Source organism: Schistocerca serialis, chromosome 1, assembly GCF_023864345.2.
Source record: "Schistocerca serialis cubense isolate TAMUIC-IGC-003099 chromosome 1, iqSchSeri2.2, whole genome shotgun sequence".
NCBI classification, from domain to species: Eukaryota; Metazoa; Arthropoda; class Insecta; order Orthoptera; family Acrididae; genus Schistocerca; species Schistocerca serialis.
The window spans coordinates 523,740,781-523,758,889 of record NC_064638.1 but is presented as its reverse complement, the minus strand read 5'-3'; the positions used below and the strand labels follow the sequence as shown (position 1 = coordinate 523,758,889).

The window sequence follows — 18,109 nt, the reverse complement described above, 5'->3', positions numbered from 1 at the left end:
TTAATGACCATTAACAACAGACTCTATGGAGAAACAATTACTCAAATACTGTCACATGATGACAATTTAGGCACGGTGGGCAGTGTACCTTTTCAATGTACGAAGTGCAGAGGATGAAAAATTTAGCAGTTGGAACAAAAACTCTCAGAAGAAAGGAAAGGCTGGAAGTTGTTTTGTCTGCCTGCAAGATTCAAAAGTACTTTTTAGTTTGGTTACAGGTGATCTGGGACAGTGAAAGATGAAAAGATATAAGATTGTGTGCGAGTTTGATCTGACCTGGTAAAAGACCACTGAATAAAAAACATCAATCTCATACATACTTCTGTAACTCTTCTGTAACTCATCAAGTATATCATATTAAGCACATTTCACTTGGCACACTGGAATTCATAACAGTGCTAAAATTAAGATTTATTGTGAAACAACCAGTGGAAATCTGTTTGGCTGATAACCTAATTGAGAAGCAGTTTCCAATTAAATAAAATCTTAACAGTGTTGAACAACAGCCATGCTTCTGTAGCTATATTTTCATCTTTCCTCTGTTGTATATTGAGTCTCACTCTGAACAGGGAGACAATTGTAAAATCTGGTAAACATGTGCTACAATTTCTTACCTACTTGATAGTGCAGTGAAGTATGAATTCATAACAAAGACATTGTTCTTTGAAAACTGAAAACACTAATGGGTTAACGTGCATGCCATGGGTATAATGAGTGTTATCAGAGAGGTATGTGTACCAGAAATTTAAAAATATTAGCAAACATTGCTTACTCTTTTGTACAGTCCTCCTCCTTTTTCTTCATTTCCTCATACTTTGGCTGTAAATTAGCTAATTCTTCCTGCCGGTGACTGATAGTGACTTTCAGCTTCGCTAACTCATTTTCTGCTCGCTCCTAAAATATTTAGGATTTTGAGAGGTTTCAATAGAATTATACATTAATGATGCTATGTACGAAAAGCTTGTGCATTTCTCTCACCTTTGATGTATTGTCACCCATAACTTCATCAGAAAGATCCTTAATTGTCAGTTCCAACTTCGTTTTCTCTTTCAGAAGTTGCTGCTGATCTGCACTTAACGTGTCCCTTTCTTCCTTTAGTGTCTGCACAATTTTCTTCGCTTCCTTTAAATTTCTTACTGCTGTCCTTATTTTCTCCTGCGCAACTTTCTGCTCAGCACTAAATTTTTTTTGCTCTTCCCCAGACATTTTACGCTGCTTTTCCATCTGTAAAATGGACATTAATAGGTATTAGTTACACTACTGTTCACACAATGGTGGACCAAATATAAACTGGATTTTTTATAAGTTTAACCTTCAGAACAATTCACACATACGAACTTATTTTTCTATGCAGCCTCCTGAATAGGTAACACATTTTTCGCAGCAGATATGAAGCTTCTTGATCCCCTTTTCATAAAATGAACATGGCTGTGGCACGAGCCACCGCATGAACACTTAGACAGCACCACTGTCGTCAAATCTGTGTCCTTCGACTACTTCTCTTTGTGGGCCAAACAAATGAAAACACAGGGTGATAAGTCTGATCCAGAGCAATTACTGAATTTTTTGTTGAGTTCGGGCAGCTGTGAGGGTTTGACTGTTGTCACAAAGCACAATCACATCCTAGACTGGAAATTCGTGCCTTTCTTGATTATAAGCAAATTCTGCAATAGTATGCAGCATTCATAGTACGATATTTGTGGAGAAAATCAACAAGAATTCCCTTAAAAAAAGTTTCCCAAGGAAAGATGGTTTCTGGCTTTGACAGGTGCAGATTCATGCTTGTTGTGCCATCCCACGGTGTTTTTTGAATTATTATTTTTATTCTGGGCTGTAATGGAGCACCTATGTTTCATTACAGATCACAATCAGGTGCAAAAACTGTCCCCCTTCAGCCTGGTAGTGTGTCAGTAACAGTTTGCACACCTCGAGTTGATGACATCAATGCTCTGTAATTTGAAGATTAGATACACACCTTAGGGACACTTTCTGAAATCCAAGGCTGTCAGTACTGATCGCCTGAGCACTATCACAGCCTACGCGAACCTCGTCTTCAATAAGTTAGTTAAGAATACCGATATTCCCCTCAGTCATGCTAGTCCTTGGACAATGATGAGCTGCATCCTCAACTATTTCTTGTCCTTGTAAAAACTGTTTATGCCACATGTACACATGAGTCTTTCTCAGGGTCTTTTCAAAATTTTGGACAATTATAAGTCCTCTGCTATGAGAAACTTGATTGTAATGTGTTGCACAAATTGTAATTCTGACTAGAGAAATGTTATCATAATGTTCTAGCTGTGGAGAAAAAGGAGGATAATCACTGGAAACAGAAGCAACAATGAGCAGAGATTGCACCTCTTTCTATTTACAAAAAGGTGCATAAAACAAAAATTCCAGTCTGTATCAAATTCACCTTCTTAATTTGGGTTATTTGTGACTTAATTTAGAGCAATTCTTGTATTTCTCTTAGTATTTATCACTTAATTGTAAACAAATAAATGTTGTGTATTGTGACCTTTCAATTTGATGTCACTTAAGCACACTTTTCTCTCAATGTCACTGCTTATAAACTAAAACTATTCCTCAACTGGTATCAAAAGGCATTAAATATCATCTTTTCATCGCAATGACACTCCTTTTTCTCTTTTTCCACAATTTTCTTAAGCACTGTTCTCAAAATATATACTTTTTTTTCTGCCACAAGCAACTTCACATGAAAGTCGTTATTTACAGTAAACTAAATTCATGTTCAAAACTATACAGTGAAAGCCCCCCCCCCCTTCCACTTTACTTAAAAAAAAAATGGTGTAGACTATGGGAAAAATGTAACGATGGGATATTACTTTTTAAGAATATGTTTTATAAAATGTCAGTAAGACATTTTATTACTTGTATTAGACTTTAATTTTAAACCACCGGTCAGGACAACAAACTGCCAACAAGAGGTATATCTATTACCTCAAATCATAAAACTTACTACATTGTATGCTAAAAATGTTTTTTTTTAACAAAAATATTTGAAATGTGGGATATCAGCTGGAAACAGGTGATACTGAATGATTATATAAGATGACAGAAGGAAGCAAAGAATTGTGTTTGATAAGTGTTATCATGATGTTACATGTATGTAGGTACGTAGCAGCATAATGAAACTTAATTCTGTATGACTTGATATATCAAGTGGAATGGGTAGTTTAATTTTATAGGTCCCAACCGAATTTTATAGATACCAACTGAACCAGTATCTCAGTAATCACTAGGTATTCTGAAAGCCTCACTTGTGTATGAAAATCATAATTGTAAATATTGCTGCTGTGCTTTTAACTTGCAGCAAGTCAAGCTGCACTTCAAAGAAGGCAAATGATTTCATACACATCGACTACTCATGTTGAAAATTGTTGTTTCTTTTATGTCACAATTTCAAGCAATTCAACCATCTCCAAATATTCTCTGAGGTCAAAATCTCATCTTTTCAAACAATTAATTATATGATCTTTCCAACTTGCTGAAGTTGGTGCCTTATTGTGGACAATGCAATTATATGGAGCATTATCCATAACATTCACTGATGGCCTTATCAGATTAGTAAAAAGTAGGGGCTGGAAAATGTTGCATCTTTCTTTGGTGAAATTCGCATCTATTTTTTGTGTATTTTGCAATTTTGAAAATGATTAGAAGCACAATTTCAAACGTTGTCATATTACATGGGTGAAAATAAGTAAAGCCTTAGTTCTTTGAAACTGTCTGTTAAAAAAAGTGTCGACTGGGAACTTTTTGACTGTAATGTTTGCTTTTGTAAAAACTTCAACAGCTTTTCTTCCCCGAAATGTCCTTCCCCCATCCTCCTTCATCTGCCTGTATTTAAGCTATCAACAAATGATTGTTCTGTTGAAAAGCAGCAGCATTTTCCCACCAATGAACTGAATGTGGCTTTGATCTAAGATGTCCTTCACATTTCTTGTCTTTTCCCACCCAATTCGATGATCATGAAATCTGTAAGATATTAATTTCTACCTTTTGTGGGCATTCATACTGTGTGACCCACACTTGACAACGCTACAGGTGGAACTGAGAAGGCACGATGCATTGAAGTAGAACTGAAAGTAGCCCAGAGAAAGAATTTCAGCAGAGTTGGAAAACATGACAGATTTCGTTTTCAGTCGCTATAGTACAGAGTGCGGACACTATACAGTGGTAGACAGCCATGACCGTGAACAAGCTAGCAGCAGCCTACACCCATGTTTTGCAAAAGCAGAACTGACACTTTGTACACTGATTGCCGATACCTTCTGGTCTTGTGAGGGTCATAATTGAAATTTATGATGGATCAGGATTAACCGCTTCACTCAGTTCAAAACAGGAAAAGAAAGCAATGAGCACATACAGCACAAGTTATTCGGAAACGGCTAACATGTATTTGCTTGTTGAGACTCCCAGAGTATTGTTAACAAGGTAGTTCAAGCCCAAACTCTAGTGGGGTTACATGCAACCACAGTTCAAAATATCCACTACCTAATCTGTCACGTTACAAGTGTCCACATTAACCTAAATTTTGAAGTTTACTTAACAAGTGTACACAATTCTTCGTTATAAAGTTCTAGGTCACAAGGCTGAACCCGATGTTATATTACACAGTGTACATCAAACACTATGCCGTCCGGTGACACCACAGCAGTGTCATGCGCAAAATAGCGGTCAGCGGCCAGCAACACCACAGTGGTGCCATGAGCATAGTATTGCTCAGTGGCCTGCGACACCACAGTGGTCTCGCGTGCATAGTATTGCTCAGCGGTCAATGACACCACAGTGGTGTTGTGTGCATAGTATCGCTCCATGGTCGACAACACCACAATGGTGTTGTGAGCATAGTATTGCGCAGTGGCTGGCGTTAGCACTTCAGTATCTTTTGCATTCTGTTGGTGTTCTGTTTAGGTAACAATAAGTTGCACACATCAACAAGGTTTTTGTTTTTATAAGTACCTGTGCCCTTTCATCATGACAGAAGAAAGAAACAATACAATTAATTACGATGAATGCGTGGACATCTTGTCCGGAGTTCAGGACGACTTGGCGAACTCGGAAGAAGACATCGGATATAAAAAAATTAAAGTGAAGCAGAACCTTCGGAAGATATTGAAATACGTCCAGGAAGAATTCGGCGAACGCTACAGTTGCCAACTGATTCAGATGAAGACGACAGTGCACAGTGGTCGATTTACACTTTGATTTACCGACAACCAATAACAAATTTGAAGGATCTCAGAGTCCAAACATATTTCCCAAAGATACATAGAGCATCGAGGATATCATAGAATTATATATTTGAATATATTAGCGACAAAATCAACAAGTACTACAGTCAAAATTGCAATAGAAGGAAACTGGATAGCAAAAATGTCGAATTTGTTGATGTTACGGGGCCCAAACTTAGAAAATGGTTCGGGCTTGCTATCCTTACGGGAATTATTAAAAAAAGGCAAGGATTGATGTTTATTGGTCAACGAATGCGTTGACGGACACACCAATATTTCGCGAAACGATGTCCTGCATCTTCAGACAAATATTATCATTTTTCCGGCAACAACAAACTGGATAATGCTAACAGACTTTTCAAAGTGCAATTCGTAATTGATTATTTTTCCAAAAAGTTGATAGAAACTTTTAATCTAAGTCAAAACATCTCAACTGATGAAGGAATTATACCGTGATGTGGACGGTTAAATTTTAAGTTTACAATCTGCCGAAAATTATGAAATACGGCTTACTCATTCGGATGCTGTGTGAGTCAAGTACAGGATATATTTCCTCATTCAAGATTTATTCTGGAGCTGGACAGCCTTTAGCAAAAACAGAGATGAAACTATTGACACCTTCTTATGGAAAGTGGCATCACCTCTACATGGATAATTATTATAACAATGTAGAACTTGCAGAGAAGTTACTTGTAAAGAAAATTCGAGTTTGTGAAACAATACAGAAAAGTATAGGATTTCTGGAAAAATTAAAGCGCGCAAAAGTCAATGTGTTTGAAGCTTTTCATCACTGGAAAGGTGAAGTACTCGCACAGGTATGTAGAGCTGCAAAAACTAAAATGATACAAATGATCTCTACAATACATAATGACACTTTGACTGACACTCAAAGAAAATGCGGAAAAACCAATTACAGAATTAAAAAGCCTGAAAGTGTATTAGGTTACAACAAATACATGAAAGGAGTGGATCAGGCAGAAAAATATTTGAGTTATTAGCCTATATAAAGAAAAACTATAAAATGGTCAAAAAAGGTTTGAATGTACCTCTTTAACTGCGCATTATTTAATGCATTCCGTACATGTTAATATTTCAATACAGAACACAAGAGTCTCCGATTTCACGATTTTTTATTGAAAGAATGTGATTCGTGGATAAAAGACCATGTACCTGCTTCTGGGCAAAACTTGGAGGTTGCCACTACATTATGTTCGTCTCATCATCATGTGGTTGACAGACTTCTCAGTCACATAAAGCAACACCAACTAATACTTATTTCCAAAATGAATAAATGAAAATAAAGAAACTGCCACGTATGTTCCAAAAACAAAAAAAGAACAATAACAAACCTAATGTGCAATTCTTGTGGAGTTGCGTTACATCTTGGAGACTGTTTTGCTGTATTTCATATGAAAGAGTAATACTAAGTACCAAAGACAACAAATATATGAAACAAACAAATTTTGTATTTATGTATGTATGTATGTGTATCTTCGAATTTCATGAAAGTAGGGGAACAGGGTTGTGATCTTATGAGAACTAACGATGAGATTAGTGAAACTTAACAATTTATAATCTCCCCATAATATCAAGAATGGCTGGCGACAAGCCAAGTAATCTGAATTAGTGCTGCCGGCACCAAGCGAATAAATTTGTACACGACGTGCGGACGGCGAAGTGTTAAAGAGACCATTCAACCACCCACAATTTGCATGACACCAGAGCATCAAGAACACTGATACATCGTTGCCTTCGAGCACTTTTTAAATTTCCAAACAGGTTATTATGTATATTATTTTTCCAAACGGGGCTTCGCCACAACATATGCAATACCACTAACTGAAAATTGGTTACTTCTCGATATTTACATGCAGAAAATATGCTACTTCAAACTGTCTCTGTGAAAACAGTTCACCTGCATACAATTCACTATGAAAAAGCATTTATTAGGAAATTTTTGAGACCATGTCTCTATGGAGTACAGTGTTTTATTTATTATATAAAACTGAATATAAACAGTCACAACCACACGAAACTTTTTTTTAAATTACATGTCGACTATGCCTTTGGTTCTCAGGACCAGGAATCTTTGTAAAATAAATGAATCGGAATCTGTCTCAGTGTGGGTGAAAGGTCTGTTTTAGACCACCTTCAAAGCTGTACCAGGATTTAGATGGTGGCTGTGAACTGGGCAGGCACTACACCTCCACAAAAGCTAATTGCTCAGTTCACACCACCATCTACACCATAGTATGGGTCAGAAGATGGTCTATAACAACCTAGTAATAAGTAGTCTCAAACCACTTCTGCAAAACTACACTGTTCATCTCTTTGTGTTAATCATATACCTTTTTCGAATGAAACATTTACAGGCAGTTCGCCACAAAACTGTCCAATGTAACTGAATGTAAATAACAATTCACCCTCCTTTTCCAACAGACACTACCACTGTTCCCCTCAGGTGTTCCAATTCTATGTAATAAATGACTGGCATTAACCTCCTAAGCTTTATTTAGATGCACTATACTTTCGAATGTCACATCCATGATCCTGCACAGGAATCTGCATCACCATGAAACAACATCTCTCTTTTCATTAATATTTTATGCACGTTGAGCACTGAATGGCCGAAGCCTATTTCTTTGAATGATGTACTCACTGAGAATTTCCTGTCTTAAAAAATCATATTTCTGAAGCAACATAAGCAATTTAGATAGTTTTGGATGTTCTTTTTTCTTATAGTAGCTGTTAAGAAAAAGGGTGGATTAACAAGTAACAACTCCTGTATCACAAGAAATTTAATAACGAAAATATAACAGCCAAAATAGTACAGATCATAGCTTGAGCTGTCCTCTGTAGTATCTTTCAGCATACCGTATTTACTCGAGTCTAAGCCGCACTCGAATCTAAGCCGCACCTGAAAAATGAGACTCTAAATCAAGGAAAAAAAATTTCCCGAATCTAAGCCGCACCTGAAATTTGAGACTCGAAATTCAAGGGGAGAGAAAAGTTTTAGGCTGGACCTCCAAATCGAAACAAAGTTGGTCCACTGTAATATGAGACAATTTAGGTCGAATGAATGACGATACAGTTACAGTAGTTTGGTTCGAATCGTAAGCTTAGCAGTTAAGCTTTACCAGGTAGCCATTGCTATGCGTCAGGCGCTCCGTCCGTATTTATACGGGTACCCTTCCTTTTTCACGTGCTTCGTCTGGTTTGAATTGATTGCTTATTTTTCTTTGATCTGATAAGCGCAGTTTTCTTTGTTATAGGTGTTTACATCACTCTACGCTGAAAATGCATTACTGTACTGTGTCATGCATTGTTTGTCGTACTCTGATACTGCGTCTTTACGGTCTGTCGCCGATCGCGGCATGGCTTGCTTTTGAGCGCGCTACCGCCACTTACAAATAAAAAAAAGGAAAAAGAGAGAGAGAGAGAGGAATCGTCTCATTAGCGAAACAATGGCAAGAGACTGCTACTTGTTGTTACTTACACTGCTGCTTTCTTTGATAATGATTAACAAGAACCAAATAATAGACTGCGTATGATAGAAGATGTTCTGAACGAGAGTTTAGCGAAAATTTTTCTCCGTTTGAAAATCTTTGCAGGCGCCTCTTTAGTACATTACATTCTGCACAGAAATTAGAGTCATCTTCGATTTAAAAATCTAGACAATTGCCTCGCTTCATTTCTGACTGTATCACTGTTTAGCATAAGAATAATACGAATATACACATGACATGATATGTATATTCTTCCGCGTTTGCTGTTGTCTCACTAGTTTTGTGGTTTATTACGCAGACAGGAATTAAATGAGATAGTAGCAAACACGAAACAATACATGGCAAAATGTTTATATTCGTATTATTCTTATGGTGACGAGAATACTGCATGTGATTCACAATTTATAAAAGTTCGTATTAGCAACCATCTCTTCTCACAGATAGGAAAAAAATCAGAACGTAGAGTTGGCCATATTGACAAACATCCTCAACATTCTTGCCAGTTGGGTTTTCGTAGTACATTGAAATGCTGCTACATTCGAAGATGAACAATACGGAATTAGTATTTACTTCGTTGGATAATGTATGAAAATGCAGTGGTCGAAACTCGGCCCGGGGAAAAAAAAGCTTGTCTTCCACCTTTTTTTTTAAATTTATTTACTGATGCAGAGGTTTTGGCGCCAGTATTTATCTTTATGCCTACAAACAGCACCCTACAAAGCATGCCTGTGTAGCGCTACATATATTCGACGGCAGAAGTTAGTTGTGGTGGCACCCACCGACATTTTTAAGAACTTCTGCTTGCTTTGCACTCGATTCTAAGCCGCAGGCGGTTTTTTGGATTACAAAAACCGGAAAAAAAGTGCGGCTTAGATTCGAGTAAATACAGTAGTCACTGCTCATTTGTACACATTTGCATCATCACTGAACCCAGGGATCAAATCTAGTTTGGAAAAATTCATGGTTTTGATTTTTGAGAGGATTTTAAAACTGTTTTAACCTCAACCATGAAGAAAATGCTGTTTGGCATTGGGCGAAAAAGTTTGGTAATAGAGAAGCAGACATTACCGTGCAGTGGCCAGCTGATGACATCTGTTGCAGGTACCAATCAAGAATGTTTCGATGAAGTGATTCGAAGAGACAGATGCATTAAGAGTTCACAATCAAAAGTAAAATCTATGTAACCATACTTACGAAACTTGGAGAGGCAATAATCCATGCCACTGAAAGCAATTTTTCACTACTCAAGTGACTGCAAAAATGGGTTGGTAAGTAGTACCTCATGTACCCTACAGCCCTCATTTCACCCCGTCTAACTTCTATAGGTTTGAACCTATGAAAGACAACCGACGTGCTTAAATGTAGTAGTAAAATTCTTACAACATAAATAGTTGTGGACTGAATGACTTGGATGAGGTTAAATATGCTTTAAAATCATGGATCAAGAGGAAAATCCTGAATTTTTCCAAACTGGTTTTGATGCCTGGGTTTGACAATGGCACATATGTGTACAAATGCATGGTGACTATGTTGAATGATAGTGTATAGAGAACAATTCAGGTTATGATCTGTAGTCATTCTGCTAAAAGTTTGTTATTAATTTTTTTTGCCAAAGGAGACATTACTTTTTGATTCATTCTCATATACGATGACAAATAGCATCTTTCTGGAAATTGTTCAAAGCTGTCATTGCTTCTTCTTCCTTAGCCACCTTTTGCCCTTGTCTGCAGCTTTGTTCTGTCATTTTCATCAGAATATATACTGCACTGTTCTTTCTCTATCATTAAAACAGTGTTCTTGCTTATTTTCAAAGCTGTTCCAGTCCTCTTAAAAACAACATTACAAACTAGACAAATGACAGCACTGGTTGATTGTAATGCATTCACTTTTATGTTTCAAATATGCACACGTTCATTTGGCAGTGCAGCAATGTGGCTTGTCCTACCTGCTCAAACGCAGTCCATCACTGGGCAGGCTTCCTGCGACCTCTATTATGATGATAATACTTCCAAAATGTGACCATTGTTTCATCATATGTGAGAGATGTTCAAAAGGAAAGCTATGAAACAATTCTGTGGGTATAGCTGAAGTCTATTTAAAAGTAATCACTAAATTCCCATACATAACTATCTACTGTTTCAGAAGCCGAAGGATTCCTTATTCACAGAATTCCTGTGGGTGTGACACTAAGCCACTCCTTCACTGTGTGCTTCAGTTTGTCGTCTGAGATGAAGTGCTTCCCTATGAGATTTTGTTTTTTAAATTTTTTAGGACCAAACACATGGAAATCACAGGGTGACATGTCTAGGCCGTAGGGCAGATGCTTAAGCTGCTCCCACTTGAACTTGGCCACTACACTATGTGTGTGTGACTTTGGAGGCATGCGAACGCGTGTCATCGTCAAGTAGAAACACTCTCGGCATAAGCAGCCCAGGCCATCTGCTCTTGATGGACTTGTGTAAGCTACGTAGTGTCTCACAGCATACGTCACTGCTGATGCTTTTTCTGTGCTAGAGGAATTCAATGAGTATTGGACCTTGGAAGCTGAAACAGATGTTGAGCATCACCATGCCCCTGAGAGCACAGCTTTGAATTTTTTGTGGGGAGGTGACGACACAGCCTTCCACAGCATGCTGTCCTGCTTTGTCTTTGGCTTGAAGTGATGGCACCACGTCTCATCACCAGCTATGATACACTGAGAGAAAGTAGGGTCTTCATGGTACCAGGACAGGTGTTGCAGTGCTAGCCTCATATGCAGTTTCTTTGCACTTCGCTGAGCTTCTTCTGAACCCATGGCACACCCAACTTCTTGCAACCCAACCTGCTGTGAACAACTGTCCACACTGTTCCAAAAATGGCCCCAACATCACTGCCAATATTCACAATGTGACACGCAAATCACTTCTCACCATGTCGTTCATCTTATTGATGAGTTTGGGCTGATTACCATGTTTGTCTGGCTAGGGCTCTGGTCATCCACTCAAACATTCCCTACCTTCAGAAAAACAATCACTCCACTTTCTCAAGACACGAAGTCTCCCCCATATATGGCCACCATCCTTTAATGAATATCAGTCGATTTAATCCCCGTCCGCAGTCAGAAAACTAACTGCTGCTCAGTCATTGAATTCTGCACTGTTAACGCAATGGTATCCTCACATGCACTGCCAAGTCAAGCAGACACAACAGACAACTGCCTGCTTTTCCTCTGTATCATGTGTCCATGTCTACACACAATCATGCTTAGCACTACATTCCCATCCCTAGATGTCTCACTATGTTGTACCACAGTGGCATATGCAAATTTCAACCCGACTGGTTGTTGTGACATTTTGTACCTTTCCATCTGAACACTCATTACACATTTAATGGTTATATTCCTATCAGAATTTTGCACAAGTGCTTCAGTTCTTTGCTATGAAATATTTTTTCTGGCTGCTGCTCTGTGAGTGGTTACTCACAAACAGATGTTTACATATCCCATTACAATAAGTGTTATCAACAATGCTCCACAGAACATATCAGTAATGACGCTGCCCCTAGACTTGATTTTCATAAATTGTAAATATCGCCCAATATAAGATTTTAGAGTCAGCCTCTCAGAATTTTATAGTATGGATCTTGAAATATGGCATCCCGGCTAAGACACAAGTTGAAAATATGGTCACTATTTTTTTATTTACTTAAATTTGCCATATTTCGTGACAGTACCTTTTCCGTTAGACGTTTGCAAGGCGATATTAGTCTTGGCTTCAGTTGTCTAAGTATGATTCCACAATGCATCTTTGTCGGCTGCAGAAAAGACGTGGTTCAACGTGTTTGCCTCATTCTGGTGTTTCAAATACCATTTCTTCAAATGTAGTTTCTTTTTTATAGTTAATACAAAAAAAATAGTAACATAATTCAAAATTATTTATGACGGCGACCTTCACATTGTTCTTCCGTCAACACACACCAAGAGTTAGCTGCCGACTGACTATAGTCAAAGACGACTCCAACGTCAAAGATGTTTTACACAACACACAAGCTTCCACTTGTAATCAGTCTCTTTGCTATTCTTCGATACATTTACTAATAGTAATCAATATGCTTTCACTCTCAAAAACAGAAGTAAATTAACATATAATAAGGCAAATTACAATAAATTCTGACAAAAAATATAAGAAAACATTTACAATTCGGTATCGACAAATATGGTAAAAAAAATAACATCTCCCACATCCATTACAATCTACATGATGTATACCACCTTTCCTTCAGCATCTGCCACTGGATTGTGTTGAGGGCTTTCTAAGGGAGCTCTTGGACTTGTTACACAAATCTGTGACAAAGCAGACAATTCTTCTTTGAATCTGCATTATTCCTTCCAATAATCCCACTTATTAAGGGCACAGACCAATGATCTACACAACTTTTCTTTTCACCTATGTTATTTCTCTTAATACAGATTATCTCATATTATGACAATCTGTTCATCTCATTAGAGACTATAGTTCTTAACACTCAAAAATGTATTGCCACCATCCACATCAGACAATACCACAGGCACAAAAGTTATTTTCATTTCCTGATCACATGAAAATGGTGTACAGGAAGGACAACCATCAGCAAGCCTTCATTTTAATTTATTTGATTTACCCAACATAGTCATTTTACAAGAGGGATGTGGTAGGAAGATGTATGCTGTCCAACTCTCCTTGGGTTATATGAACTCGGAATTTGAATAATAAACCTCACAGTGATGCACAAAAACTCTCTTGTAACATCTGCTACTGGTGTTTCATAGTTGTCTATGTGATGTTCTTGTGTTCACCAAATGAACGCAATATAAAATACACTGCTCCTTTGAATTTCATCTCCTCTATTAATGCTGCCTGGTGAAGGTCCCAGACGGACAATCAGTATCCAAGAATGAGACAAACGTAAGTTTTGTGAGTACTTCTTTTGTAGATAAATTATGTTTCTTAGGGTTCGTCCAATAATCTCAGTAAGGCATCTGCTTTTCCTACGGCTAGTTTTATGCCATTGGTTCACTTTACATCATTCCAGATGCACATTTCTCGATATTGTATGGTTGGTTATATCTCCAGAAGATGATCAGCACGATCATATAACTGAACAATGACAGGTCTGTCTGCCTATTCATGTACAATACATTACATGTATTTATGATGAAGAAGTCAACTAGTTGTTACTGAATCAAGCACCTATTCTCCCGAGATTGCCTTGCAATTTTCTACAACTTCATGCTGCTCCAACTTTTCTATTTACAGCAGTGTCAACCATGACAGCCGTACGGGCACCTGATATGTCTGTGCTATTTGAGTATAGTGCATGCTTGGTCTATTTAAGGAGGACATTAAAATTTCCCTCTCCACCACATAGATAGTTAAGAAATATCAATCTAAAATCAACTGCATTTAAACCTTCAACTTGGTTCCAAATTAGATGACTGCAGTCAGCCATGTAAACAATGCTACAAATTGTGAGCTTTGTGAGTGTAAATTCAGCCCCCCCGCCCCCCTTAATGATCCCACAGGAGGCCTCTAAACCCAGGGGAAAGGCATCATCGGTTGGCACATGAAGAAAAATTGCAGCCTGCTACAACAGATGTGTTTGACAGTTGTCTTTAACTCCTCATCCAGTTCTCCAAGGCTTGATAGCTACCACCACCTGACCATGACCAACAAAACATCTAGCTGCTTGTAGACTTTATGAAATTCCCCTCATAGTCTCGTAATCTTATAGTATGTCAGAAAGAACTAACTAGGCACGTGAAAGAATCCAAAGAACAGGTAGCATATACGAGGGCTATCCACAAAGTACATTACGTTTTGGAATTAAAAATAAATAAAGTATTGGAAATTTTTTTATTACATACAGATGAAAGCCACACTTAAAAGACTACTTTTCTACATAGTTGCCATTTAAATTAAGGCATTTATGGTAGCGATGGACGTGCTTGGAAATTCCTTCGTCGTAAAATTTGGCCGCCTGCGCCTTCAACCACGTAATGACTGTCTTTTGGGACAGAAAAGGTGTGATTTTTGTGGATTTCCTGGAAAGACGCACTACAATAAACTCTCAAAGGTATTGCCAAACTCTGCACAACCTCAGAAGAGCAATACAAAACAAGCGCAGGGGAAAGTTGGGCTCAAAGATCTTGCTGATTCACGACAACGCCCGGGCCCACACGACAAATGCCACTGGTGAAGTTCTCGAATCTTTTAAGTGGGAGTTGTTTCCTCATCCGCCGTACAGTCCCGACCTGGCACAGAGTGACTTCCACTTATTCCCAGCAATGAAGAAGTGGTTGGCTATGCAGCGTTTTGATGACGACACACAGCTTCAAGAAGAGGTAACCACGTGGTTGAAGGCGCAGGCAGCCGAATTTTACGACAAAGGAATTTTCAAGCTCGTTCATTGCTACGATAAGTGCCTTAATTTAAATGGCAACTATGTAGAAAAGTAGTATTTAAGTGTGGCTTTCATCTGTATATAATAAAAAAAATTCCAATACTTTATTTATTTTTAATTCCAAAACGTAATGTACTTTGTGGATAGCCCTCGTACTAATGTAAGTAAACTAAATGCTTTGCAGAAACCACTTCGTGTGGCTGCTTACTGTGAATGTCGATGCAATGTTGAGCTAATTTTTCAGTGGTTACTGATTTGTTTAATCCAGGTGACACACTGGCACTTACGGCAACATGAACCTCCTTTACAAAATTCTAACACACGAAACTAGTTCTCATAAACATACAAAATAACAAGGAGATATAGAACAAAGCATGAATTTAAAAAGCAGGAGGAGCAACTGGAGTTTAATGTCCTGTCACCAATAAGGACATTAAATACTTAGTAAATGCTTGGACCAAAAAAATTTTCAGCAGAACAATCCCACCATTTCCACTAAGCGATTTAGGGAAACCACATAAAATCTAAACCTGCATCGCTGGAGTAGGATTTAACACTTCCAAAATGAGAGTACAAGGTTTTAACCAAACACTGCCAACTTAATTGTTATCAAAAACTAATGATTTGCACAAACCAAGTACTGGCAAAGCTAAACAGTAATGGATTTCTAAAATTTGTTTCAAGAGTGTTACCTTCTTGTACAAACTAGCCTGATGAAACAATAAATATCTTCTGCACTCAAACATACAGGTATTAAATTATGATAAACTTTTGTTGATAAAGCTAAATACTGTAAATAATAACCCACATTATCCAGTTTTTCACGGTTCTCTTTCAACTCCCGGTCATGAATAGTGTATTCAAGAGATCTTCTCATTTTATCCCACTTTTGATACTCTTTTAGTTCTTCTTTCTCCTCTTCCAAAGTTTTTAGCCGTTCTTCAATTGTCCTCAGAAATTCCTCAATTTTGTCCAGCTTGCCTTCAGTTTCTGTAAGAAGAAAATGTGTGTGTGTGCATCATCCTTACAGGATTAACAATAAAATGGATATTTCTGGAGGGGGGGATATATTTAAAAACAAAGATGATGTGACTTACCATACGAAAGCGCTGGCAGGTCGATAGAAACACAAACAAACATATACATACACACAAAATTCTAGCTTTCGCAACCAATGGTTGCTTCGTCAGGAAAGAGGGAAGGAGAGGGAAAGACGAAAGGATGTGGGTTTTAAGGGAGAGGGTAAGGAGTCATTCCAATCCCGGGAGCGGAAAGACTTACCTTAGGGGGAAAAAAGGACAGGTATACAATGTCTGCTTGTGTCTGTGTATGTGCGGATGGATATGTGTGTGTGTGCGCGAGTGTATACCTGTCCTTTTTTCCCCCTAAGGTAAGTCTTTCCGCTCCCGGGATTGGAATGACTCCTTACCCTCTCCCTTAAAACCCACATCCTTTTGTCTTTCCCTCTCCTTCCCTCTTACCTGATGATGCAACCATTGGTTGCGAAAGCTAGAATTTTGTGTGTATGTATATGTTTGTTTGTGTTTCTATTAAACGCATCACTACACGCAAACGTCAAAAGATACCTCATATGATGATAAACATCTAACTACATTAAACATAATTTTGTATACAATGGGAACTACTGTGTTTAGCCAATTATAAGACGACTTGAATGTAAGATAAAACAATGGAAAATCCAGGATGAAATGAAACAATATTATGAGAAGGGAAGTTGCTACTTACCACATAGCGGAGATGCTGAGTCGCAGATAGGCACAACAAAAAGTGTAGTTTCAGTTGCCTGAGATTGCAGTCGCGCGTGTGCGTGTGTGTGTGTGTGTGTGTGTGTGTGTGTGTGTGTGTGTGTGTGTGTGTATTGTTGAGGAAGGCCTTAATGGTCAAAAGCTTTAATTGTGAGAGTCTTTTTCTTGTGTCTATCTGCGACTCAGCATATCCGCTATATGTTGAGTAGCAACTTTCCTTCTCATAACACTGAATATAAGATACCAATTTTAAGAGGCACATTGAGAAAATTTTACTTTTGACATGCAGTGCAACAATAATTGAAATTTTTGGATGGAGCACTATACAAAATAAAGGCAACTACTCATTTACAGCAGATCAACGAATGGAAAACAGGAACATATTAACGAAAAACAGCATTCACACTAGTTCCCAGAATGAGATTTTCACTCTGCAGCGGAGTGTGCGCTGATATGAAACTTCCTGGCAGATTAAAACTGTGTGCCCAACCGAGACTCGAACTCGGGACCTTTGCCTTTCGCGGGAAAGCGCTCTACCAACTGAGCTACCGAAGCACGACTCACGCCCGGTACTCACAGCTTTACTTCTGCCAGTACCTCGTCTCCTACCTTCCAAACTTTACAGAAGCTCTCCTGCGAACCTTGCAGAACTAGCACTCCTGAAAGAAAGGATATTGCGGAGACATGGCTTAGCCACAACCTGGGGGATGTTTCCAGAATGAGATTTTCACTCTGCAGGAGAGCTTCTGTAAAGTTTGGAAGGTAGGAGACGAGGTACTGGCAGAAGTAAAGCTGTGAGTACCGGGCGTGAGTCGTGCTTCTGTAGCTCAGTTGGTAGAGCGCTTGCCCACGAAAGGCAAAGGTCCCAAGTTCAAGTCTCGGTCGGGCACACAGTTTTAATCCGCCAGTAAATTTCATATCAGCGCACACTCCGCTGCAGAGTGAAAATCTCATTCTGGATACATCCCCCAGGCTGTGTCTAAGCCATGTCTCCGCAATATCCTTTCTTTCAGGAGTGCTAGTTCTGCAAGGTTCGCAGGAGAGCTTCTGTAAACATCATCATCATTTAAGACTGATTATGCCTTTCAGCGTTCAGTCTGGAGCATAGTCCCCCTTATAAAATTCCTCCATGATCCCCTATTCAGTGCTAACATTGGTGCCTCTT

At 38.4% G+C, this 18,109-nt stretch overlaps 1 protein-coding gene across 1 annotated transcript in view; it reads right to left on the bottom strand.

Moving 5' to 3' along the window:
• The window catches only part of LOC126474514 (structural maintenance of chromosomes protein 3), a 216,962-nt gene that overhangs the window by 133,261 nt on the left and 65,592 nt on the right, over positions 1-18,109 (bottom strand). The window contains exons 7-9 of the mRNA XM_050101989.1: positions 15,987-16,168; positions 979-1,224; positions 773-894 (exon numbers count right to left, since the gene is read on the bottom strand). Of these exons, the coding sequence (XP_049957946.1) occupies positions 773-894; positions 979-1,224; positions 15,987-16,168 (550 nt within the window). The remainder of the gene's footprint in view (positions 1-772; positions 895-978; positions 1,225-15,986; positions 16,169-18,109) is intronic.